Raw genomic sequence first — 27,666 nt, forward strand, 5'->3', positions numbered from 1 at the left:
CTCAAGCGAAACGGACAAATTCATGTGTACACAAACACGCACAGACACATAAAAGATTGGACAGATATGAGGTGATGGATTACAGTAAATTAGAGAGTGTGGATACAGGTTCAGTGGGGGAGGCAGGAGAGAATAACTAAAGAATACTTGCCTCTTTGCCCTGTTGTGACCCCAGGGACAAAAAAGTGAAGAAAGGAGAAAGTAGAAAAGACAAAAGGTGATAAAAACTCATTTATCAGCCAATATAGCTTGGAAAATATGCTGAACATTGTAGATATTTCACAAAGCAGATGATAAACTACTAAGCTGATATTAGATGTAATAGACTTAAACGGCCATGCAAAATGTAAACATAGAGTAGTAATAAAGAAAATTCATTCCACTCTATGTTTTGTCTGTTCTGGCTCTGGATTTCATTTCAGATGCTGTCTGGTAATTCCTATCTCATAAATGACATGACAGGCATCAACGGCCATCTTTCACTGGTCTCTTAAAATGAAGACATTTTGGACATTGCCTTTAAAATATAGTGAGTCATGTGGTGCAGTCTGCAAAAACAATTACTGAGAACTGAGTTTCCCCAGGGTCATGAAAATCTGGTGCAGGATGAAACAATGTCCTTCACATAAAACATAACAGGCAGATTCATTGCTCCACTCTCTCTATAGACTGGGCAGGGTGTCTCTATGTCCAGTTGCTTTCCACGCCATACCGTCTTTCTCGTCTTCCTTACTCTTTACATTTTTGTCACCATCTCTTCAACCTCAGAATTACGTCATTTATTCAACAAACACAACATTCTGCTATATGGATAAAAAAAAATCAAAGTTCATCCATCACACCCTTGGCTAGGGACTCTTCCTAAAGTATTAGGACAAGTGGCTCCAGAAACCACCTCCTGCAGGAAAGTGGTAAGATGAATCGAGGTATTGGTGGTCTGGCTCCAGAGCGAAACTCTATACAGCCGTACAGAGAACTTTACTGTCCCAAACTCGCTCTGTGGCAGCCAGGCATGGTGTGTTACTTTCTTTAACAGGCCTGTAAATGCTCTGACAGCTTTTATGGCAGCGTTACAGACTCATTATAGCAGAGAGAGAGAGAGAGTGATGCAGAGGCTAAAACACTCAGTCAAAATCGCATCTGTTGTTGTAACTGCGCCATTAGCAGTTTGTGCTTTATGGCATCACATCAAAGTTATGAAAAATCCACTAAAGCCAGATGGATATGTGCTGAATCAGTGTTTTTCTAATAATTGTATCACTTGATAAAAGAGACCCATGTTTCCATAAAGTCATGCTTCCTTCTACAGTATCCACACCTATGAATATATGTTCTAAATATGGTTTAACGGGTAACCTTGCAATCATGTAGATGACAAACATGCTTATGCAGTGGAGAAGCACTGAATGGCAAGAGGACACAGAAAAGTGTGTACTTGCCCCAAGCAGAAGCTGTAAAATTCCATTATAGAAGTAGGACAGGAGAGAATAACTTGCATCAGAATCAAAGTGCAAAGAGTTGTACAAAGAATGATAGCTGCTTGTACTGTACAATATGTGCATTTATGAACATGTTTTGTCCTTGTGAAACTAATAGCTATGTTCTGAGTTGTTAGGAGAAAGAGAGCATAACATCCAGTCAGGCAAACTTGAGAGATGGATGGCGTGGAAAAAATAAAAAAGAGGGAATTAATAAAAAGGTTAGCGTGAATAAAGAAAATTAGGTGAGGACAGGTTTGTAGATTAAAAACAGAGACAGAGAATCACAGGGAGAAGAAAGCAATCCAAAGTTTTTTTTGGACAGCCTTTACCTCATGAAAAACTGGAAGCAGAGAGACAGAATTAGACACAAAATATATATTTAAAAGGGTAAAGTCTAGAGTATGATTAACATGAGAGGTAAGGGTGTTTTCAGAAGGAGTAAGGAAGGAGAGAAGAGCAAAATGTTGACAAGATTAAAAGAGCCAGGCTGAGGCTGTGAGAGGGAAACCATGTGTATGAGTGTACACTATGTGGGAGTGTAGGGCCACTGACCAGTGGGTTACACTACAAAAGAAAAGCACCATGGGGATCCGCTGATCTAAGCAGCAAATACAAAGGAGTGGCTGTGGCCCAAGCTAAAACGTACTCGAGTATAACCCAAAGAAAGTATGCACGGGAGTTGTGAGGCACCAAAAAATCCTGTAAATCTTTTTGATTTGTTTGTGCACTGTTTATCATGAGGGTTTACTTACACATAGCTTGTTTCATGTCATCTCCCAGTTTTGCTTGAATGAAATGTTCACTGTATTTAGGCAGAGCGAGAGCCAGGCTGCAGAAAAGACAAGTCAGAATGATGATATATTTTGCATTTGGAGGTCATTTAAGTGAATAATTTGTTCTGGAAAACTAAAACTTATCTAAGTTCCAATTCAAAGTTCATTCAACCGGTGCATTGCTTTCCAGAATGGACTGTGAAGCACAAAGCTTCAGTTGTTTTTAATTCTAAGACATTTCTATAGAAAAAAAAAACACTTTACATGTTTTATAGGAAAGCATGGTTTTCTGTGTGCTCAGTGAAATTCAAAAAGGATCTTGCAGAAGTATTTCCTATTAATCAAGTAGAGCCTGATGTTAGAAACATGAGAGTGAGCCCTGTTGGCTCAATTGGAGTGCTCTCATTAGTGGCAGTGAACTAGGAAAAAATATACAAACAAAATTGCTGAGATGGCTCACTTACCTGTAATCTGTTCCATTGACTGGCGCCCATGTGTAGGTCCTCACTCCTCTATCTATATACCGCTGCCAAAGATGACACACATAGGAACTGGCATTCAGGACCACATGAGACAGCAGTGTGTTGTGGAGGAAGGTAGTATGGTTGAGCAACACTGTCTAATTTTCACTTGATTTATCAGACAATGTGGAAAATCCTAGTTAATGCACCTTTATGTAAGGGTTGTGTATGCCACCAACAGCTTTGTCCAAATTCTGATTCTATAGCTTTTACACTTTACTTGACAGACTTTTTCTTTCTGTTCATAATAAGTAGCCCCAACAAGTATTTGTGTCCTGTGCTGGGTTAATTTTGCCATGCTGCATCTGTTTTATAACATCTGAGAGCAGCTTTGCAGCATTAATGCATAATATGCAGCTGCAGAACTCAAGCATGACAGGGTACCTTTCCAAAAGCATCCCAACATACTCTAGAGAAATAAACCCGCCTAATATTTCCTCTTACCTCATCTTGAGTCTTCACCAGAGTGTGAATGGTGCGTTCGCCTGTCTCACCATTGATCATCATTTTCCTGATCTACAGAGAGATAGAGAGATGAAGAAACACACAGTATACATATAGTTCCAGTGTCACTGGATATGATTGACGGAGTAACATCTGATCTGAAAACATGCAGGATCACCTCATAATAATGAGTTAGGGAAGCAAAATAAATCATGTTCAGGGACTGATGGTGACAGCTTTATGAGGTGACATAAAAACATCTGGTACCTGGATATTTGCGTCTATGTACATCCAACTCTGTAGCTTGAATTTATGTGTGTGTTTATGGTGAGAGGGTTTCCATGTATCCGCATACTCTACCTCCACTTTGATGTCATTCTCCAGCTCAGCGTCCAGAAAGTCGAGAGTAACCGGTTCCTGGAATTTAGGATTCTGCAGAAAGGATGATATTCCAGTTTGAAATGAAATGCTACACTTAATCAAACCTAATGGCATGTAGGGGAATCAATGTGACCAAAACAGAGCCAGCAAGCTGCAAGCAATTTTTACTACGCAATAACCCACATCCATACAACTTAATCTAAAGTCTGATGACTTGATACAGTAAAATGTTATAAAATGCAGTGGACCTTTTTACAGCTGTCTTTCAGAGATGGTCTTCAGATGGCAATTAGCCATTGAGAGGAACATTCCAATGCATTTTGGTACTACCATTGCAGTAATAACATATATACACTAATGCCTCTTGTGTATTTGAGCCATAGTATTCTTTTGTGTGACAGTCTATCTGCAGCACCAGACACAGCTGAATCAGATTTGATACAAAGTGACAGTAGACTCTACTAATGTCCTTTCTTAAAGCCCTACATGTCTGAGTTTATGGTCATATAAAGTGGTAGCAGTAATCAAGTACTTCACTATAAACATGGAATCTGATACTACTCTGTCCCCCACAGTGTTTTCAAAATGTGGGGTGATGAGAGCATACTAGTGTTGATACAGTGTTTTCTACACAGCTCCTTGTTTTTATGTTGACATACACTAGCACTTACTCTGGAATTCAATTAGCATGAATCTCAGTTTTAAAGAGGAATGCACAAAAAACTTAGCTCTTGTCGATTTGTGATGTGTGAAGCATGAAAGCACATGAACAAAAAAGCAATAAATGAAATATTCAATTAAAGGGCATGAGTTGAGTTCCTTACATTTGATGGTGAGTGAAATGAAATCCAGCAGCAAAGTAAGGTGATGAAGATGAAGAATCCCAACATGGAAATGAGAAAAGAAAGAATAAAAGATCAAGAGGTACAACACTGGGCGTTACAAAATGAAACATGAAACAAATACAAGAGTGACGGGAGAGAAGAGGTGGAAAACTGTGAAAAGTGGATGGTGTGAGGAGCAAATGATGAAAAATCAAATAAGGAATAAGAAGTGAAAAAGAAGAGCAAAATGAGAGAGAATATGATGTGTCAGCAAGAGATCTGTTGAGGTGATTAGGGGTGTGAGATCAAAATAAAAAAACAATTGCAACAAGCAAGGTTTGTGAAATGAATATGAAATATGTACAAACATAATCAAACAGACAGAGCCACTGCCAAGAGAGAAACAAGGAAACTGTTCATACGGGCCCAAGGTCACCTTTAGTATTCATGCCATCTCCCACTTCGCTAATTCGACAAGACAATGAGAGACTGACAGACATCCCCACCCCCCCAAACCTATTACAGAGATCAGTGATATTAGCTGCAAACCAAAATCATCAACCCTGTCACAAATAATGCCAGCATAATTGCATGTGCACAACTACAAACATTTATACACATGTATATTTTCTACCATGACCAAAGCAGTTATTACAAGCAGCACAACAAAGTGCCATCACTCTAATCCTAATCAGTAATACAGTAGGGTTGCAGATCACATAATCCATATCCCCTGCTAAAAGTGGTGGTTACCTATGGTGATTGCTACCATAGCTACTGAAAATGATATCTATATGAGGCTATAAAGCAAAAAACTACATGACTACCTTTAGACACTACTTATTCAGTCTGCAATACTACTACCTCTACTTTATCTCACCTCATGGAAAGTCGCAGCATACTTATTATTGAGCCTAGCTTCCTGTTAGGAACCCTTTTCTATGGAAAATTATAATGAGATGCATAGTGATGCATTTGAATGTGCAAAATGTAACACTGTCAGGGTGGGAAGTCTGAATTATATTGCTGCCTACATGTGCATCATGTTACTTCCAACAGTAGCTCAAAGCCATTCTGAAAAGTAGTTTTATTCATGCACACACACACACACAGCTTTGACCAGAATTAAGTGTTCCAGTCTGGGTCAAATGAAGGGAGGGGACACAAAATAAGGGAAACAACCCCTTTAATCTAGTAAGAAAGAAAATACTGCTTTATATATAGTATCTCTTACCACTGCAGTACATGTAGACAAGTATGCTGCACTTCATAGTTACCTTAGTTTACAAGTACATAAGACAACTGCAGCTTTATTTTTATCTTTGTTTACTACTTATAGTTCAATTTTTCACTACTTTTTGTGCTAACAACACCTCATTTCATGTTACTTACAGAAGCCTAGAGTCATAGTTTTATATTAAAGCCTCTGAAGAATGTGAATCGCCACACCAATAATATCTATTAAACAAAGAGTTAAAATGCACTAACTGGTTCCATAAGTGTTTGCCTTGATGGATTAGATTGTGGAGAGCTGTGGGTTCATGGATGGGATGTGAGTGTGTCTCCTGGGTACCAGTGTTTCAGTGTTCCAGGGAACTGCTGCTCTGAACATTGTAACCCCAAACAACGAGACTCACTCCTGGGCAGCACATGGTCACTAAGTAGCCTGTCAGAGCCTGCTTGCCTCAGGCTGGAGGTAGAGAGCTGCAGTGGGATTTATTGAACGGTGAACTGGAACCTCTTGTGGGGTCACGGCAAATTTTTACTGACTAATTTTTGTGACTTGAAGTTCTATTGCATTTGCATGAGGAGTTAGACTACTTAGGCCTTTGGCAAGTTGACCAAGGCAGCACAAAACTGGTGGAATTTTAACACAACAACTTGTGGATATTTGCTTCATATTTCAGCTTTGATCCTTGTAAACACATTTAACATTGCACTGAAAATGTCAAAACTAGGTTAAAAGTAAGCTATAAGTGCTATAAAGGCTACCTTAAAATATACTACATCATACCTTTCAAAACGTCAACTACTTAAACGAGAAGTACAGACAGCATTAATGCGATATATACTGTCTCCGTCATGGTGGAGCAAATGACATTATATTCAAGGGTGTGTGACTTTCACTTTAAAAGACAGTATCTCTGTCATGCCAGTATCTCTGCTTCTTTTTATCATTCATTGTTAAATGTATATGCCAGTTTTCTGCTATGTTTACATATTTATTTTAACTCACATGGGAATGAGTGACCTTCTAGCTGTTGTCTGATCAATGATGTAAAGTCATGTTCTAACTGGGGAATGGAATCTATTTATGTAGACTGATGAGGTGATGGCACATGAAAAAGTTTGAAAAGACCCACTAGCTTGTGTATTATTTACTGAGTGCTAGCAGTTATTGTACAACCATGTGAAATAGTTAAGTTTAATATAATGCTTGACATGAGCCTGTCGAGCTAGATCAAGTAACGCACAGGGGCACATGTCATACCTTTGGCTGGAGATTGGGATGCAGCAGGACATATCCATTGGGATCAATGGCAAAGTAGTATCCATTTGGCCCAATCTAATACAAAAGATGAACAGAGATGAAGGAAATATTTGTGTCCAGAACGTCAGATGATGCCGGCACATGTACAGTATAATGGCAAGACAACTGGTAATGGCTATTTAAATGAGTATAAAATGCAACAAAGGGGCTGTAATTAATGAAAAGGGCATTTGAGGTTGATTTGACCTAATGGCATCACATCACTAAGCAAGTTCTTCACAAGTGAACAAGTCACATGACATTTAAATACATATATTTGCATCCATGCATGTGCTCACGTATAAGAGTTAAACTCACTGTGAAGCGTGGTGTGAGCTTTTTGATGTCATTCAGAGACACATCAATCCCCATTACGCCAAGAATCAACTGATTCTGGTGCTGAGAAGAAAGCATAAGAGAGAAAAAGGATATGATAAATATAATTATTATGTCCTGCTCCTGTTGGCTCCACCTACAGTTTATTTATTTATTTATTTTACTGCACCTCGCCATTCCTGTCATCTTTGGTCGTGGTTTTATTGAAGACAGGGAGTGTTCCGGTGATGACCAGACCCAGTTCCTGATGGAAATACAAGCAAACACATTCTTTAGCTCAGGAATCCTTGGAACATGTTAAAATACAGTAGTAATGACAATATTTATGCCAATTATAAGACACCAAAAGTGATGTCATACCAGAGCATCAAGGTACACATTAGTCCATTGGACTTGTTTGGCTTGTTTGTCTGCCAAAACCATGGGTCTTCCCAGGACATCCAAGTACTCCTAAAATGAACAAAAGACACCATCTCATTTCTTAGATTAATGTTTCTATACTGACAGAATGCATATCTTAAAATCTGAAAATGTGCAAAATAATGAACTGTGTTCTAAAATCACCTGCGTGTTTATTCTAATGGCTCCGATGGAAGGGATCTCATAGAAGTAGCCTGCATAAATGATCAGACACAAAGCTTTTAAAAAGGCAAAATATAAAAGTTACTGCAAATGATAGAGGATACAAATTGATCACGTATTCCACTGCATTGTGACTTTATCTGTAGTGACAGGTGAGTTAATAGACATGTGCATGTGTGGTTCTTTGCTGATTTGCCTATGAAACATTTTTCTCCCCTGAGACTCCTCCACAGGGAGATTAGTGGAGTCATCAGTATTCCAGTTGCTAAGATTTCCAACATCTGGCCAAGAACCTTTCAAGCAGGGCGGGAGACAACAGGACTTTTTCTAAAATGATGTTCATTATCACTTCACCAGTCTGCCTTCTTTAAAGATTCTTGTGCTGTATGAGTAGTCTGAAACTAAGTATAACATGTATTTGAAATCACTACTGTGATCTAATCTACTGTTAACTTAGTCTAAAGAGTGTAACAAACTGATGATAATCAGTAGTGACGTGTGTTATGGCCTGTGCTGTACCTTTGTTGGAACAGGCCATCCACTGAATGGGTCCTTTATCATAGTTGTGTTGTCCTACTGAGAAGGTGAAGATCCTCACCTGATGCAAATGATTAGATTCAACAATGTTAATCATGACAAACACAACTGTGGTAGGATAACAAATCAATTTTTTTCTCTTTCTTTAAAATTAATTTAAGGTAATTAATGATTGTTTTGTCCCTAGTTTCCAAGTTTGATTATTAGATTAGAATATAATCATCATAAAATAATAAATAATATAACACATGCATTGGAAATTATTTGAATATTATTTAACACATTATCATGCATCATACATGATATGATGTTATAGTTCCTTTGTGCTGTGCGTACTTTGACAGTGATGTAGCATATATCCTTTATCTTCATGTTCATGTGGATGTGTGTGTGTGTGTGTGTGTGTGTGTGTGCAAGTGCATATCTTATCTCGCACAATATGCAGAAGGCCTGATCTGCCTTCTGCATAAACTTGTGGGTAAGGAGGATGTAGACATGAATGTTTCAACCCAGAGGAAGCTCAAAAAGCTGAGTCTAATAAAAAACTACAGTGGGAGCACATCCACACAGACAAGCAAACAGTTCATGCAGCAGTATCATATGGCCTTGTGTGTGTGTGTGTGTGTGTGTGTGTGTGTGTGTGTGCGTGCTTGCATTTTAACTACATGCCTTTTTGTCAGCATTGTATTTCTCCAGTATGGCCTGAGCTCTTTCCTCTCCACCATCCGTAAACAGCATGATAATCTTGTTGCAGTTTGCTCTGCTCACATTAGTCTAAGCAAAAGAAATGTACAAGGATTTTGATTTATGATGAATTATGACTACCCAAGCTGTTGCATGACAGAAGAAGTACACTTACAATCAGTTTGCCTTTTTTTTCCATGTACAAATATGCACCAAAAAAGATATCTGTTCACACTGCCTTAAACTGTAACTTACTTGCTGTTTGGGTTGTCTGATCTAATGCCATCATCACATAAAAACTGTAAGCAGTAGTCTTAAATAATCACACCTTAGACTTATTGTAAAAATTCATTGCCATTTTGTGGTGGCCGTTCATTTGTAACAGTCTCATAATCTTGTCATTGCTTGGACAGTTGAACCAAGGTAACACATTCAACCAGCAGATGGCAGTGGAAGACAATACTCTGCTGCTGTTGACAATATGGAGGCATCAAAGGTAACCTTCATTCAAAACTTTTTAAGCCTCATGTGCTCTCAGTTACACTTAAGGGAGAAAAAAGAACATTAAATAAAAAATAAAACATAGAGCAGGAAACTAGAACATCTTACCGCAGAGAGTTGCTCAAAAGCAAACTCGAAGCCTTTTGTGTAGTTTGTAATTCCTTTAGCTGTGATGTTCTGAACAGCATCCTTCAGCAGCTTTTTGTTCCTCACATTGGCTTGAACCAGATGGTCAAAACATGCTGTCTTCTTCACCCTGTTGTTAAACTGGAAAACAGTGACAAGGAGTTATGACCCACAAGTTATTCATACAATTACAGCATGTGTACATATGTAACAAATTATAAAATGCAGTGCACACATTCCCACCTGGCCTTGACTGCTATCAGGCAGTGGTTCCCTCCTGGCCTTGACTGCTATCAGGCAGTGGTAAACAGACACATTCATCAAGCCCCACTAATTGCTTCACATCCTCAGAGCTCAGCGATTTAGTACCCATGGAAACAAGATTCTGCTATATAAGATGGAGATTAGACAGCAACACCATCTTTTTTTAAAGGTGAGACCTACTCATTTCCACCCAGCAACACACATAAGCATACAAACTCCACCCAACATGAAGCAAAATCTTGCCACCCTCTACAGTGTACTGAGCTGCACTCCCAGTCAAACTGATAGTCCATATTTTTATTGTTAAATATCTTTTCGATTTATGGGACAGCTGAGTAGTAAACCAGTCTGCCTACTGTGCTGCTAAACTCTTTTAAAACAATACTGCATCTCATTGATTTCAACTAATCAATGTGTCTCTGTGTGATGGCTAGTAGGGAGACTAAAAACACTGATCTATACAGACAAGCAGGGAGGCAACAAGAGTCCTGACCATGTGTGTGTGGGGGTGTGTATGGTTGTGTGTGGGGGTTTCAAATGAGCCTGGCAGCCTTGGAATTCCTTTCAGATTGACATTAACAGACATAGACATCTCGACTGGACTGCAAAGCAATATGACGAAGGCTGTGCTTTGACAAAAAGACTGAATCAAGGTGACAGCACATAAACACATGCAAATGCACACACACACACACACACACACACACACAAACACAATGGAAGTTCACATAACTGCCCACATAAAGCAGACGGAGCTCTTTTATCACATGATCTATTAAAAGGAAAAGTAAAAAAAAAGGTGAGACGAAAATGTGGGAGGGTGAGGAACAGAAAGTGAGAAAAAAAGAAAGAAGAGGGTGTGAATACAGGATTTAATGCAGGAAAGTGAGAAGTGTATCTCATAGAAAATCATCCTAATACATGTGACACATGTACTAATTAAAAGCATACTATTTTTGTTGAAATGAATAAAAAACATATTGTGTGATTACTGAAAAGCACATTCTCATTTGTATTGGCTTTGCACTGTGTGAATACTAACTACTACAAATTCTACTGTTCCCTTGTGATCCTATTACAACAGCTCTTTTATCTGTGTGCGGTGGTCCAGACCTTGGGAATGGATTAGTGATGACACAAGAGAGAAGGCTAATCTTCAAGTCCTAATCCCACTAGACTCTCTGCTCCTCTGGTTTGGTACTGGCTTGCCTGCTACACTGATCTTGGCACTGACATTGGCTAACACAGCTGAACAGGGTGGATAAAAGTGATGGAGGCTGAGTGAGGTGGGAGGGTGAAGGAAAATGAGAACAAAACTGGGAACAAAACATGAGAGGAAGAGGACAGAGAGGGAAAGGAAGAATGAAAGAAACATCTATCATCATTTCTTTGACCTACAGAAGCGGTTGAGGAAGTCTGTGAGCATCTTCCATGACCAAATGCCAACTTAGTCCCTGGGCTATTGTTAATGAGGAGGGGGCTTTGAGTAATATCAGAAATTAATGATTTAGTGTCAGGTTTACAACACCTTCAGGGCCAGACATAGGCCGGTGAGTGTGCGTGGGTGTGTATGAGTAAGAATGGAAACATAGTGGGAAAGTGACACAGAGAAAAAAATCTGTTTTACTGGATCTGGAACAAATTGATCACAACTTATTTATGGTTTGCTGATTGATATATTTATGTTTTTTTTTAACTTATCTTATTTTTTGTAGCTTCAAATATCGATCTTACTGGTAATAATGTGCTCACTGGGTTGCATTTCTGAGATCAAAAAATGTGGCAGCATGTCTACAAAAAGGTTGAGTGGGAGCATGAAACATGAGTAATGATGTGAACATACAGCACAGACTACCCAGGTCAAATGAAACATATTTGGGAAATAGGGTGAATATTAAAATTATGACCCAAACTGTTTATTTTAAACATCCATCGCAGTTTACAAAAGTTTCTGATCAATTTTGACACACTGAATTTGCCATGGTTGGGCACTCACACAGTAAAGCATTTCTACCAGCAGTCCCAGTGCTCTCGCTCTCAGTTATACCAAATTGGTTTGGATAATCAGACAAAATTGTTGATAGCCATGACACTCTGGTTGTGCCTGAGCTCATCTGTGCTCAGAAGCTGGATAGTACTGGGATGGAGGACCACCTGGGTATCCCAGATAAGTCCAGCTGCTGGGGTTGCACAAGCAGTGCACTCGTCATGCCGGTCCCAAGGCCAGTTAAAAATGAACGAGTTGCAGCAGGTAGGGCAAATTACATGTTAGATTATTGTGATCTGCTTTGGCGACTCCCCCGGGAAACTGTGGAACAGTCGAAAGATGAAGAACAATCTCACTAACTGTTGGCTTGCTCACATTCTGTCTACTAGTCTTAACTATTCCTGTTTGTTGACCTCCATTATTATAATGCCTCTGTGTTCTCATAGCTCAGAAATTACTTGGGTAAGAGCAATACTATTGACCAGCAGAAATATTGGCCAAAGCTACAAATATCAAATCTAAAATGTTATAAGTTTAAACAATCCTTTTAGCCCTTAGCACATCTGGTTATCATGTACGTCATGTGCAGCTACGACCCTGCAGTTTAAGAGGACAGTAGAACAACAATTCAAACAAACCAAAAAAGTTCTAAGTCCAAACTGAGTTGGACTTTGCTTTTTGAACTAATCTCTCTCATGCTGCCTCACTTTCTTTGATACACACATTCACTGAGCTCCCCAACAGATTCTGATAATTGCACATCTTTGCAGAATCACAAGTCCAACGTGAAACAGAATACACTGTATTGAAGACAAAGGGCCCCGGTGAGAGGAAAAGGAGAGCCTGAACACTGTCTTTGTGCAAGGAGAATGAAGACAGCTCCAATCTTTATAAAGACCCATCTCAATAAACACCTCCACAGGCACCCATCTAGACATCAAACTATCTTCTGATTGGCTCTTTCCAGAACAGATTGTAAAAGAAAGGTGGAGAGAGCGTGCGGTGGAAGTGATGGGTGAGAAAAGTAGAAATGAAGGGAAAGAAAGTACAGCAGCAAAAAGAAGAAAGCTGTGATATTGTGTATAGAAAAAGACAGGCATACACTGTATAGGGTGATTGTTCATTGACACAAAGAGATGAATGGAGGTATATGGTGAAATGCTGAGAAGAATTACATGACTCAATGAAAGGGAAACGTGATGGAAAGACCAAGAGGGTGATGAATGAGTGTTAGATTAAGGTTCACTCCTGTCAAAGGTGCAGCTTTAATTCCTTTAAGAGCAGTGGGAATGAACACACACACATACACATGCACACAAACATGACTGAGGATGTGGGGTGGGGGCATGTAATGTAAGGTTTTAATCTGGTACACCAAATAGATCAGTAGATATTTCATTAAAGGCCTGTTTCATGGTGGCCAGATGTGGGAGAAATCCATATTTCATTACTTCATCCATCTCTCTGTCTCTCTTTTGTGTGAGTGTGTGTGTGGGCATGTGCAAGTTTGTTGGCATGGGTGTAACATCTTCGTGTGTACGCCTTCCTTTATACATAGCTCAGTGTACGTGAATGGTGATGCAAATGCACAAACCCATTCATGTTCACAGTCTCTCGCCTTGCGCAAACACACCACCCAGCACTCAGCAAGCCAAAGGTTTAATAATACTCACATAAACTACATTGACGTAATCATCATCAGACAGAGTCTCTAGCATCTCACTGACAGAGGTCCTGATCAGTTTGAGAGTCAAGCCAGATACACTCCCACTCCTGCAAGACAAAAAATAAAAATAAATAAATAAAAAAAACCCTGACAGCTTCTCACTGCAATCTGTCTGCTCAGTTCTTGTCCGGTGAGAATTTACTCAGTGTAATTAGAAATGCTTCTGTCTTGGGAAATACACTGCATTATGTGGCAAATCTGGAAGATCATGCATTATAATCAGAGGAAATTCTAACTGATGTGATAAGGTGATGAATCAATGAGGTGAAACTCACGCGTCTACAAGAATTAGCATATCTTTGGGTGAGGCAGCTCCTTGAATGTACCTAGATGGGTTATTAATGAATAAAAAGAAAAGCTGCACTGAGACATGGACACTCTGAAAAGCAGTTAAATTTTGAAGGCCAATAAATTACAAAATGATTTACTATGAGAAAACACAATATTACTTCTATACTTTGAATCATATTTTGTAGTGTGTTACATATTGTTAAAGTATATTAATAAGAAAAGTGTTTGGATGTCAATATCTCATAATAAGGCAAATGTAAGCAAATATTCACTACAATAACCTGTTCCATAGATAAGCATTCATCACAAAAAACTCTCAATCAGTCACAAACGCCTACATCCAAACTATAAAATTAAGCTGTAAACAGTCACTAATACACCTGAATATAAAAAAAGGCCTTAATACTGATCAACATTGTCCTATTACACTTCTTTCATCTGATTTTGTGCCAGTTTTCTTACCATGGCCTCCTGCGGACATCATACAGGTCAATTTTACTGGGGGTCTTACGAGGATCCATCCAGGGAGAGGCTTTGGGAAGAGATTGTGTTTTGTTTATAATTTCTTTACAAATAAAATAAATAAAATACTAAATCCTATTTTGGTCTGATTTCTGACACGCCTGGCTGACAGACTGAGGTGCTGATCTGCAAATACAGTGTATGGCAATATGCGGTGTCATGCAGTGTGGAACTGCAGTCATTTATTGTGTAGATAAGAAAGGCTACATTTTGGGAGGACAAAAAAAAGGTTACATTTGTGCCATAATGGTAGTTGGCTTGTGGGATACAATACAACATTTCTCACACCATCTATGTTGTAACATGTTTCATGTTCACAAAAATTATTCATGAAGAGCTAAACAGCAGAGAAATAGAACAAAATATTTATCAGAGATGCAAACACTGGATTCACTTGCTATGGTGTGATCAGCTGCTTGTATGTTATTACAGAGGGGCACAATAAAAACAAGCCAGTATGAGAGTGTGTAGCTGCATGCTAAGAGCTAAAAAAAAAAAGGAGTAAGGTGAAATTAATGCAGGGCCAATAAAATGTCATGAATATTAAACAAAAACCTTTCCCATATAGTCATACAGAGTCAATGATGACAAGGAATCTCATGAATAAAAATAGCATGGCATAGATAACATTCACAGCAGACAACAGCACTAGACCAATGCAGCTAAAAGCTACTCTGACACCATGTACACCACATATAAAATCAGTGCAAGCTGAGCCCAAGAAATTATTCATTGAGCTTACAGTGTTTGTCCAGTGAAGCATAAATAAAGCAAACTCTTGGATATTTTCCCTGGCTGTTTGTAGTTATGATAAAAAGCTGCATGCTGTATCTTAGGTCAGCCAAATAATACTTTACTGATGAGTGCATCTCCAATTTGGTAGGAAAGGATGTGCCTTTTTTTTTTTACCTGGGTAGTAGCGAGCCAGGCCTGTAGCGCTACCAAACACCTGCCAGAGAAGGGTCGGGTCATCATCCCTGTTCTTTCTAAACACATCCTCCAGTGCCTCTGTCCAGTTCAGCTCATTCAGCACAATAGTGGCTAGAAATCCATAGATACACAATACACACATATACACAAATGTACATGTCAAAAGACAACATATACTGGAAAGACACATCTGTCTGGGACAGAGAGGCACAAAGTCCACTGTATTATTGTAATCAGATTTTAAAATCCCAACACTGTGAATATTTATGGATGAGATTGTTTAGTCCAATAGTGACTGAGGGCCATAGAAGTGAACATAAGCAAGGCATTGTAGACTGTCATAGATATGTGGATATCCATGATTAACATTCAATAAGATTCACACACAGGTCCACTCAGTGTCAGCCCACTCACCCACTGGGAGACATGAGCAAATATTTAGCCAGGACACCCAGCCAGCAGCAGTATTTAGCAACAAAAACTGAGGAGGTTTGCACTGACAAAAATTAAACAGTGTTTAATTTTACACAAAGTACTCGATAACATGTGTGTGTGTGTGGGGGGGGGGGCTCTTTGAATATGTGCATGTGTGTGATTGATAGCATGTGCTGTGAGAGGCAACAGACATTATGGATATAATGACAGCTCAGAGCCGCATAACACTCACTATGATGGATGGAGACACAGCACATGCTACACCAGCTCTGTCTGTCCCTCTAACGCTCCTCTTTACCCTTCACTCCTTTACTCTTTCCTATTTCTGTGTATTGATGTAGTACTGTATGACTCATATATCTGTACAGTATGTGTGTCTTTCTGTATGCATGTGTGCATATGTGTGAGATACAGTAGATTGGTATCTTGCATTGAGTGTGGCATGGCTCATTGATGTGCAAAGCAAACACTGCTCATTTGCATACATGCCTCTAGAGGGGAGAGTTAATGAAGCCTTGGTTGCCAAGAGTGCATGTTTTTTTATTATAGAAAGCAAGAGAGAACATGCAATGTGTGTGCACAGCACAGTAATATATTTCTCTCGTAAACTGTATAATTTTAAAAGGAAAAGGGAAGGGGAATAAAACCACAGCCTCTTTTAGATAATGAGAAAATTACAAACTGTAGTGAAGACTGACATATATTATGTAAATACTATGGTTATAGCTATCTACAGGCTAACTAATTGCCATTTAGCTATATAAAGAGCAAAATTACATACATAATCTAGGGCAGGGGTACTCAAATGGTGGACTCTAGTCCAAATCCAGACCCGAATAGGTTTCTATCCAGACCGTGAAATGTGTCATATTAAAATTGTTGAAAGCACTGTGAAAATGTTGATGTGTAGCAGTCCGGACCTCAGCTTGGGATGATATTAATTGACTGGACCTCCCGAGTTTTAAATGAAGACCCCCGATTTAGGGTAACAAATCAGTCTATAGTGCTAAAACAGCAAATCAAATATGTTGCCTTTTAATGTTTCCAGTGGTTTTGAGTGCTCCTGAGTTATACTATTTAATAAAGCGCTAAACTCTACTGTTGCTTCATAATGGATACCATATCCTCCAGTTTCTCATATTGCCACTGACACTAATGAAATCCCTGGCTGCACTTGACATGGCTTTGATGCCACACTGAATCTACACCTAGTGATGACTTCATCTCAGTGGGTGATATCAGGGGTGCAACATAATTCAGCAAAAAATAGAGATGATCTCTTATCAACATTAAAGAATATATATTTACACTTTGTTAGGAGTGTAATGTCTGTGTGTGCTGTATGTGTGAGTGAGTTACAGTGTGTGAAAGTGAAATAGAGATTATCTCGTATCAACATTAAAGAATATATATTTACACTTCTTTAAATAAGGATACATAGTACATCCCTATACACCTAAACAATCATCATATCTTTTTTTGTTAAAAAAAGTGAAGTGTAAGCTGATTGTGATGGGAAGGTTACCATAGGAAAGCAGAGAGGTGTGGAGCCTGGTCAGGGTGATACTGCAGTCAAAGAAGAGTAGTGGCAGAGCACACACAGCATAGGCTGGTGTGTACATTATACTGGTCCATAGTCTGGAGGTACAAGGCTGTCAGTAACAGGGTACCAACTAAAAAAATTGTATTTTATTTTTAATGATGAAACTCTTTGGATAATGTCATACCAAATCAGCCTGATAATTTTTTTTCTGTAAATTAAATTTTAAGAACTGGATTCCTCCTACATTAAACGGTATTATACCAGTAGCTTCAATGCCTCTCTCTATTGTTATCTGGCTGAGCATGGCTGTCTTTTTTGTCATCTTGTCCTTTTCTTCAAGAAGAGACAACTTGTTATCTAGCATTGTATCCTGAAGGTGTGAAATATATATACTGGTTGAAATCATTAACTGTGTCCACTGAACCAACACCACTGAATTTAACCATTTTGTTATCTGTCTATCACACTGTGTAGTTCTGTTTCTCCCCAGCTCATATACTGTCTTTCTTTGGACCAGCAGATGTTGCTTTTGTGGTGATCTTTCTGTCATCTGAATGTTTGTTTCCTATACGCTCATCTCACATATGTGAAGTGGTGCTGCCTGTAGAAGGTGATTTCATAAACTTGCCTCCCACTTTAACCAGAAAATCCAATTTTCTCCAGCTGAGCAAAGGCTATTCCTGGAACATTTATAGGGTGGAGATCAAATTGGAGAGTTGAAACCTCAATAACATATGAATCCTCTGCCTCTTTTCTCTCTCTCTCTTTTTTTTTTAGTCCAAGCATACAAAATACATACTCCTGCATGTGTATCCATATCTGGCACAGTAGGAGTTTATGCACACTCAACAGTATTTTTTGCTATTCATGTAGGTAGCACATTTGTTGTTCATCAGCACTATTTATCTTAGCCCTTTCTCTAAATCTAGCCTAACTATTTTTAACTGAAATACTAAAACCTCATCTGAAACTAAAATAAACTTGTGGAGACTGCCCTTTCAGTGCCCATTACAGAAACGGGTCTCCGCGATGGTAGTGTACTAGCAGCTTGGAGTTTTCACACATAGTTTCTTTCATCTCGCTCAGATTAGACTTCAGTCCTGGATAGTTCCCAGCAGCTCAGCATATCTCTGCATACTCATAACAGACCACCAATAAAGAGCGTGGGGTCAGCAGAAAGGTGAAGGGCATAACCTTGGGGCCAGACGGTTCCCCAGCAGGCTGAGGGCCATGCTGAAGAACTCCATTCTGTTGTCCCTCCAAGTCATTGCTGATGCACCACATCCCACCACATGCTAATTACTGAATTACTAAACACATAGACAAAGACGGAAAAAAATACACGGTCTCAGACAGACACACATGCACACAAACAATAATAATGATAATAATATTAATAAATACACAAGTGCAGGCCAAAGGAGGAACAGTGCAGCCTGGTGGTTAGAGAAACCATTCTGTAACTGGCTCATGTTAAAACTGAGTCCTGGAGTAGTATCCTTGAGCAAGGCACTGAACACTTTATTGCTCTCTCGCTGTAAGTCATGCTGTAATAAAAGCATTCCCAAAATTCTTCCAATGTAAAAACTGAAGAAAAGAAAGCTGCTCAAATAAAATGTATTATTCAGACCACAGTTAAAATATTCAAGAGACCATCCTTAAGTCATTGACATTCAACTTAAGCTGTGCTATCAGAGAAATGCTAGGGAATCAAATTATTCTGAAGCACTGAAGGTAAATGCCACTACATAATGATGAAATGAGCAGAAATATTTTATTAAAAGACAGGGCAAACACTCTAATAGATGCACATATGTTTCATTATAATCCTAAATAGTTTTTCATATAGACTACGCCAGACAAATGAAAGTGGAAAACACATACACATACATACTCTTTCATAACACCACAATGAAACGACCCTTATTTGGTTATAAAATTACAATGGGATGAGTGCACTGGTTTATTTCAGCAGTTTATATATCACCTTCATTATCACAACCAGGGATGTAGTAAAGGGAAAATGTTGGGCTGCCTTGTCTGATGTCACAGTATAAAGTAATAGCAGTAAGTATAAGTAAGTAAAAATAATTTATTTACTATAAACAAAAACACATTTCTAAATAAAAATGTATTTTCTACTCTCAGAAGAGCTTTGGACAATATATATAAATTATGTGAGATTACCGGCAAAAAATCATATCAGTAAAAACTTTTATTTATGACTATATTATGCTTGAATGCAATTAATTAAAAACCTCATGTGTAAAAACATGTGCAAACTGAATCAAAAGACTAATTATCAAAACCTTTCCTGAAAAAAAAGCCTTGCCACACTCATTTCTGGAGGTTTGAAAAACACACATCAATTAATTTCCATTAGAGGACCTTCTGTTCTGTTACATTCCAATGATACACAGCCAAAAGACAATATAGTATAGGGTAAGATCATATTACTCTATACTGTATCACTTCTCTAAACCACTCTATTAAACTGGAAATATTTAACCTCTGGCAAATTTGTTAGTGGCATGATCTGTAAAAAAAACAATTCATAAGTGGTTTGGTTTGTCAGTTCAATCCATGTTTGCTACTAAGATATGTATTATAGGTGTGTGTGTGCGTGTGTGCATGTGAGTTGGGTATAAATGGGTGGGGCCTAAGACAAAGAGTCTATTGTTGTTCCACACTCCAGCTCAGCAGGTGGCAGTAATGCACCTTAAGTTGGCTCGCAAACCACCAATGAACATCATAAGAAGAAGAAGTCAAGAGTTTAGCTGATAGTGCAGCAAGGTTCAGTGAGTAGCTCTGGAGCAGAAGACTTGTGTGCAAGACAGGTAACTAGTTTGAATAAATTGTAAACATCATATGTGTAAATTATGCCTGAAGTAAACTAGTTGAGGAGGATAGGCTTAATAAAAGTGGTTGATATATATGGCAGGCTTGAGGCCTATTTCCTGGTGTTAGCTTGAGTAAGCTAACACGACAATATATTAGAAGTTTGACTGTTGTTCTGGAGTGATTAGTAACACATGGTGGATTCTGATGTAGTACAAAAGGAAGCAGAGGTTTGGCTGGGTTAGTTGAAACATTTGGTGAGTTATCTGAAATGTTTTATAGCTTGGACAGCATTTGAAATGTTTGCTGTGTGGTAGTTGCCGGAATTATTGAGAGTAGATGTTGATAAAGGGATGTGTTGGGTGTGTGGGTGCAGGCAAAGCGGGATGCTGGAACATACTGTTAAGCCTTCTTGGTGCTGTGGGCTCAACTCAATGAAACACTGGTTAGTGAGAGGATTCCCACCTGACCTTGTGGACTTGCCTTCATTCTTGCGCCAACACAGATTTTGTGTCAGTGATAATATAGTTACTGACTCAGTGGGGTTGTTTAGTAGGGTATTTTTCTTATGAATGACAATTTTGGTAGAACAGCTGGACAACTGAGCAGGCCTGGATGTCTGATGTGATTGCCTACCAAGTCAGTCAGGCCAGCCACTGCTTAACCTGAGCAAATGCAATGCAGATACTGTGTGTCAAGCAACATACTGGCTCTTTGCTTGGGTAAGGATAGGATTCAGGGATGCTTTGTTTTTAGGTTAGGATTGGAAAATGGTGTTGCGTACATTATTGTTGGCTCTGAATATTTATGATGCCTGATAATGTGTACCCAAGGTTAGGGTACGCATTATTTAACTCGTATACTGAGCTTCCATAAGAATGATCTCCAGTTCGTTGGCACATTTAATTGTGTATTATTGACTGCGTGTACTTACAGCCATCATAGATGTCAGTAGGGATGTGAACAGCTGTGTGGTTGTAATCAGTCAAACGTTTAAACGCCGGGTCCTCTTTAAAGTCTGGTCGAATTCTATATTTCCTTCCCTCTGTCTCATTTACATCCAGCTGTGGGGGGAGGAAAAAAATCAAGATGCAGACAGTAATGCTGATTGTAGATTCAAGATCTCAAACCAAGCCACTTTATTTTGTTTGTTTTAAGCATAATAGCATGCATGAAACATTTGTGGGTTTATTTAAAAGCAGAGGTCAGTCTGACTATACAGAAGATCCTCATCTACTCCTGAGTGCTGATGTGACTTTCTCAACTCATTTAAGAAAATATATGTAGCATCATTGATTGTATGCTTGATGATAACTTTTTTTCCTGCATTTTTATTATCTTCACTTGAGAGAAGTAGTAGGAGACAGCCAGATTGTCTGTGCCCCTTGTGGAGATTTGTAACTCCTGCCGTGCATTCACCAATTTACATCAATGAGAGCAGTCCAGACAGGGGAATATATGAAGAGCAGTATGATGAGATATGGAGGAAAGAATGCAGGGTAGAGGAGTGATGAAAGTGGAGTGGGAAAGAGAAAAAGCAACAGAGGGGAGAGAGAGTGCGAACAATTGCTTCCTAATAAAGCAACAGTGTAGCTCGCTCATACATCTCATCTGTCAATTAGAGGAGAAACATGGAAGAAACCTCTTCACCTGAGAGAGGGTGGGAGGCAAGATGAAGCCTGGAGAGGAGGAAAAATTGGGAGGGATTGCAGTAAAAGGCTGAGACGATAGTAAGCGAGATTGGAAAAAGAAAACATGAATGTAGTGAATAGAAGAAAAATGGAGGAGAGGAGGTGAAAGGGAGGGCAAGAACAAGGCAATGCTGTGTAGCAAAACCATATTAGTGACCAATGTCTGAATGCGACCTGTGTGTTTGCAGGGGTTTAAAGGGAAGGAGAGCAAAAATGGAGGGAGGGGGAGGGGGGGCACACTCACATTGTCCTTTGCATTGTAGTAGGCGATTTCTTCATCCTGTAAACAAGTCGTACAAAAGCACAAATATCACTTTGTGGATGCTTTGGGGTATTGTACAAAGAAGCATAATATTTAGTTAGTCATGGAATACTTAATCCATTTCTAAACTTTTTTTTGTATCAGGCAACTCTATTAATTAATTCTCCCATTTAATGTTGGTGAAAACACTGGATGTGCTACCAGCTAAATGAATATTGCATGAGTTAAACTGAATGTGCACACCATTCCTCTTTTTACATGTGTGTAGGTGCCTACAGCCATTATCGATGCTCCGGGGAAGCATTTTTCTGCTGCTGAGAAAGAAATATGGTAATTCACAGCTCAGACACATATACAGTGTAAGTGTCTCTGTGACAAGTATTTTTCCTGACCACCGCCTTACTCTGTGTTATAATTATCTAATGCTGTGGCTCTTTGAAAGCAAAGTCTCTGTCATCTGTAATGAGAGGCATAATGAGTCATAACACAGTGTGTAATGTGCAATAAACCTATTTACCAGTGGAGCTGTAATCACTGCAAACAACACACAGACGCAAAGAGATTAAACCTAATCAGAAAATGAAATGAATTTATGGCCAGTAAATCCAGCACGATCATTGATGTTTGTGTGTCTGTGTATCTTGCTGTGTTTTACCCACATACACCATATAATATACACACATAAAATACTCATGCATATTCGTTTCAGTGTGTAAGCATATGTCTGTGTTTTTGTTTCCCTCTGTTACCTCAAACACATCTTTCCACTGATGCTCCATTTGGAAGTTCTCAGCAGCTGTGGCCAATTTCTGTGGAGTGAATTATGACGAGGATTTAGATTGGAAATCGTGCAATGCCTCCATCACAGCATCAGTCTAATTATAGACAGCCTGAGCAAAAGAGAGTATGTTAAAAAGCACACTGGAGACCATCCCAGACAGAGAGAAATGATAACGGTCTCACTGACAGAGCTCAAACCACAGAGCTATCATGGTCTTACAGCAGTGTCCGCTAAAGGCCGCACCACAGAGTGTCATAATGTCAGAATGAAAAAGTTGTACTGTAGGAGTGTAATGTCTGTGTGTGCTGTATGTGTGAGTGAGTTAGACAGTGTGTGAAAGTGAAACAGAGAGTTTAACAGTGTAAGAACTGGCAGACCATTGAATAAAGTCAAGAGTAAATAGATTTCCAGCTGAGAGACTGTCAGTCAAATGAGATACTACTAAATAATAGGGGGGTATAAACATAACCTGATTTTTGCTCTACACATCTCTCTATGATGCACATGTAAACACATGTATTGAGAACCTAGGGAGAAAAAGTCATTTATTTTTGCACTAGAACACAGTACAAGCAACAAAAAGGGCAAACACAGACTAAAGTGCACCTATTTATCACGCTGAGAGCGAATTACATTCTTAACTGCTCCGTAGACATCCGGGGAAGTATGAATTTATTACTGGAACATCATTAGTTTAGAACTGAACTTAACTGTGACACATTTAGATATTGCTTTCCAATTACATAATACTTTCAAAGCTTCATCTGGCTTTCTTTGCCATCATTCACAGTTTGATTCAATCATCTGTTTTCCCTTTGTATTAAAAAGAGGGCAAAACACTAACGAGAGCACCATGGCATATAGAAAAGTAGGAAGAGGAAGAGATATTTTAATATTTTATAGTTGGTGTGTGAAATAATTTAACCATTATTGCACACAATGTTAAAGATATTTCTCAAAGATTTACTACCAAGGCAGTAAGACTGAAAAGGTAAGGGCATAGAATAAAAGAACAGTTACAAAGGCAGGCAGCAGGTAGAGAAGGAAACCTGAACAAACACTATTGCACAGCTCTGGGAATCTCCACAGTGATCAAACCTTAGCTTGGCCCTAACTCTACAGGTTAATGACAGCCCACTTGTCTGACTTACTTCCATCACAACAGCAAGATTACAGCAGCCTTATAGAAATTCCACTCACGGATGTGCTTTAATTATTCAAAACAATTTTATAAAATTGTGACCAAGTGTATTTACAGCTGAATCTTTCTCTGAGACCTACAGTACATATGTGTTGAAATGTACAACGTTGTGCATGCTTGTGACACGTTGATGATAATGGTAGACTGTATGTCAACCTGTGCTTTTACTGAGTGTGGGTATAAATGAGTATGTCTGTGACCATGTGTCTGCTGTTGGCAATGGTTCCATTCTTGATCAACAGTCCTACACCTTTGGCCTCAAGTCCTGGGCTCTGTTCCAGACCGGTCTCCACCTCCTCTGCACTAGCTGTCAGCAGCTACATTTGCACCCTTACATTAATAGTGATCATGAAGCTTTAAACATGTTCATCATGTACAAAAAATAGTATGTTCTATCACTGCGTTGTGTACTTGTTTATATGTTTTCCATTTATACCATTGATTCTTAGTGCCGATGCTTGCTTTCATCAAAGTATTTCTGTGATTTCATCTGGAAGTTTACATCTGAATCAAGGGTTCAAATTGAAACATAGCTATTTTATAACAAATCTGAATATGTATATCTGATTTGGGGCCACATAATGCCTATCGATAATTGGTGTCTTGTTATCCATAAGATTCTCCATGTGGAATAAGGGCAGTAGGTCCTTTCAGCTTGGAATCATGTGCTACTCAGTACAAGATTGCTTGTACAGTGTATTTTCATATCAATAATTATAAGCATAAAATTGATTATTCACATTTTTATTCCAAAAGTGTTTCATAAAAAAAAAAAAAAAAAAGAAACGAAAAAGGATTTAAACCTATAATAACAGGCCACCCATGGGAGAACAGGGGCATCAGTTCATATCCACACTAAAAAGCCCAAGTACAAGAGGTCTTGTTATTAAGCTAATAACAAATGTCGGCTAATGTCAGGGACACCTCACAGCCAGTTCATATCATCCAATTATGTTAACTGAGCTTTAGCAGGTATGTATAAATCCAGGCCTCCTTTTAAAATTTGTTCAGTTTGCTAAATGCATAGTGTCATTGCAAATGCATACAGAAGCACACATGTACAGCCTGTGCCATTGCGAATGCATACAGAAGCACACATGTACAGCACAAGGGTGCATGATATGGACATTGACTACAAATCTCTCCTTTGCTCCTGGATTTCTCTCTCAGCAACAGCTGTTCAGTACCTGATGCTTCATACATCTAGTGACATTAATGGAGAATATCAAAAAAATTCTTTCCCCTCACACCTACTGTACATGAACGTGCAATTGCAAATCCACACACACCTCCTAAGAGAGCAGACATACACCGTTGTTAAAAATTCATGATGGGGCTTTGACTAGGCTCCTCTCCCCTCTGGGAGATATGGAGGAGGGTGAGGGGTGTGTGAGGAGAGCTACCTAATTACTCGTCTGTGTTCCACTGAATCTCTCTCTAGCTGTCTCTTTGTCCAAGGCATAGACACATAGAGGTTATCAGGTGATGTGGTGACAATAAGTACATAGCAAAATCTGTTCTAAACAACAGAGTCTGGATTTGATGAGACCACTCCCTCAGTTACAGCTAACCTCTCTAAACTGACTTAACAGTTCATTAGAGAGCTACTGCAAGTCGCCATCTCTACCACCAATTGATTAGAAGCCTGTCTTGATCTACAACAGTTTACTACCACAGTATATACTTAAAGGGAGTGTATAACACACTCTCCGTAGTGTGCTTGATCTCATTAGTGTCCCTCTCATTTATTGTAGTATAGATACCCCAGCTCCACACAATAATGAGTCCGCTCTGTCACTTTACGACCACTGGAGACCTGAGCAGAGTTGCCGCTCTCCTGCAGCCTTAATGGGGACAGAAGGCTGTGTGGATACAAGAAGGCTGGGAATTGGTTCTGTGGAGGCAGTGAAGTGGAGTGGCTTAAGAAATGAGGTGCTTCAGTGAGAAAAAGCAAAGGAGCAAAAAAAACAAAAAACAAATATACATAACATCTAGCACTATGAGGCCAAAAAAAACCATAAAACTATCTGCAGTTAGTATTGCTGATACATGTCGGTTGGCTATATTTTAATCCCCACTGAACATATAAATGGCCTAATGATGACTGTGACAACTTCTGTCTATTCATATTCCAACAGGAAAACAGGCCGAGCAGTTAATTATTTCTCATTTCATTCACTTTCCACTGTTCTTGCACACTGATGTACAGTATTAGATCGCTACCTTGCAGCCATTAATTGCACAGAAATGTTTGGAGCTGGTGTTGCATGGCACTGGTGTGCTACCTGCTAGCTCCACAGGGAGATATTTTTTGCCCTGCTCTCACAAGTCTTAGTTGTCATTCTGCCAGGGCAGCCCAGCAGTCCACCATGCATTTAGTGAGAAAGCAGAGCACAGCTTAAAGGATAGACAGGGGAAGATGAGACAGGCTCTGCTAAACCTCACAGAGCCTCCCAGTCTCTCTGTGTCTGTGTGTGTGTGTGTGTGTGTCTAAAGGCTCCACACGCCAGAAATCAATGGACCATTTGGAACACCCCCCACCCCCTCCCCCTGACAACAAAGCAATGCTCACAAGATTCTTAATGGTCTAAAAGATCATTAACACCCACATCCAGCCTTAGCTTTCTCTTTTTCATTTTTGACAATGTGTTCACATTCATGAACACTGGCTATCTATTCGCCATAATGAGTCCCCACTCAAAGGCAATGCAACAAAGTAAAAATAGGGAGGTGTGAAGGGTCAGCATGTAAACCAGAAAACAGGGGAGTCTGAAAAGGGAAGAGGGAAAGACATGAATTATGAGCAGATGGATTAATGGAAAGGACAATCCAAAGAGAGAAAAAGCAATACTCTGACTCAGCATGATCGCAGAGTTTGTAGTCCTCATTAAAACTTGGCTTATGAGAATGAACAGTGGGATGATGAATAGAGAGACATATACAGTACAAGAGTGGGTGGGGGTTGTTTAGTTAAAAAAACAAAGACGGAGAATTTATCCAGCAATGCATTCATTTCCTGGGAAAAGGACAATCAAATGCACCCTCCTGTGTCCATGTCTGATAAATGTGTTGTGTTAGTGTGTATGTACGTATGGAGAAATGGACATCAAGAAGAAGAGCAGCAAACAAGAGACTTGCAGGAGGCAAGAAATGTGGAATAGAGGAGCTATCAATGGAAGAACAGAGGAGACAGGAGAAAGTGTGCTGTAAGAAATGAGTAATACAAAAGAGCACAGAAGAGTAAAGAGTGGAGTTGCAGACAGATGGAAGATGTATTCAGTAGGAGGAATGAGGCATGATAAGAGAGAGACAGAGGTCAGAAGAGATTTCACATTCCTGTTTGACAGAGAACTGTGGCAAAAGGCCAAGAGCTAGACACAGGAGAGATACAGTAGACTTGAGGTGCAGGATGACACTAAGAAAGGGATGCAAAGATTGAAGGAGAAGCCAAGGAGGAAAGTAAAAGGAGAAAAGA

General features: G+C 39.2%; 1 protein-coding gene across 8 annotated transcripts in view; it reads right to left on the reverse strand.

Annotated features, from left to right (window-relative positions):
• Nucleotides 1–27,666, reverse strand: part of LOC109967519 (voltage-dependent calcium channel subunit alpha-2/delta-1) — a 54,272-nt gene that overhangs the window by 12,519 nt on the left and 14,087 nt on the right. For 2 of the 8 annotated variants that reach the window (XM_020613200.1, XM_020613157.1), the window contains exons 4-24: nt 22,959–23,018; nt 22,192–22,227; nt 21,191–21,320; nt 15,420–15,551; nt 14,451–14,520; nt 13,973–14,023; nt 13,645–13,744; nt 9,703–9,861; nt 9,079–9,183; nt 8,392–8,470; nt 7,855–7,904; nt 7,651–7,740; nt 7,460–7,534; nt 7,273–7,353; nt 6,916–6,990; nt 3,580–3,651; nt 3,220–3,291; nt 2,719–2,780; nt 2,234–2,310; nt 1,440–1,451; nt 152–160 (exon numbers count right to left, since the gene is read on the reverse strand). In XM_020613200.1, coding sequence (XP_020468856.1) covers nt 152–160; nt 1,440–1,451; nt 2,234–2,310; nt 2,719–2,780; nt 3,220–3,291; nt 3,580–3,651; nt 6,916–6,990; nt 7,273–7,353; nt 7,460–7,534; nt 7,651–7,740; nt 7,855–7,904; nt 8,392–8,470; nt 9,079–9,183; nt 9,703–9,861; nt 13,645–13,744; nt 13,973–14,023; nt 14,451–14,520; nt 15,420–15,551; nt 21,191–21,320; nt 22,192–22,227; nt 22,959–23,018 — 1,597 coding nt within the window. The remainder of the gene's footprint in view (nt 1–151; nt 161–1,439; nt 1,452–2,233; nt 2,311–2,718; nt 2,781–3,219; nt 3,292–3,579; nt 3,652–6,915; nt 6,991–7,272; nt 7,354–7,459; nt 7,535–7,650; nt 7,741–7,854; nt 7,905–8,391; nt 8,471–9,078; nt 9,184–9,702; nt 9,862–13,644; nt 13,745–13,972; nt 14,024–14,450; nt 14,521–15,419; nt 15,552–21,190; nt 21,321–22,191; nt 22,228–22,958; nt 23,019–27,666) is intronic. The other 6 variants (XM_020613214.1, XM_020613191.1, XM_020613205.1 and 3 more) reach the window with 4 other exon arrangements.

The sequence above is a fragment of the Monopterus albus genome, unplaced genomic scaffold (assembly GCF_001952655.1).
Source record: "Monopterus albus unplaced genomic scaffold, M_albus_1.0 scaffold5.1, whole genome shotgun sequence".
Classification (NCBI taxonomy): domain Eukaryota; kingdom Metazoa; phylum Chordata; class Actinopteri; order Synbranchiformes; family Synbranchidae; genus Monopterus; species Monopterus albus.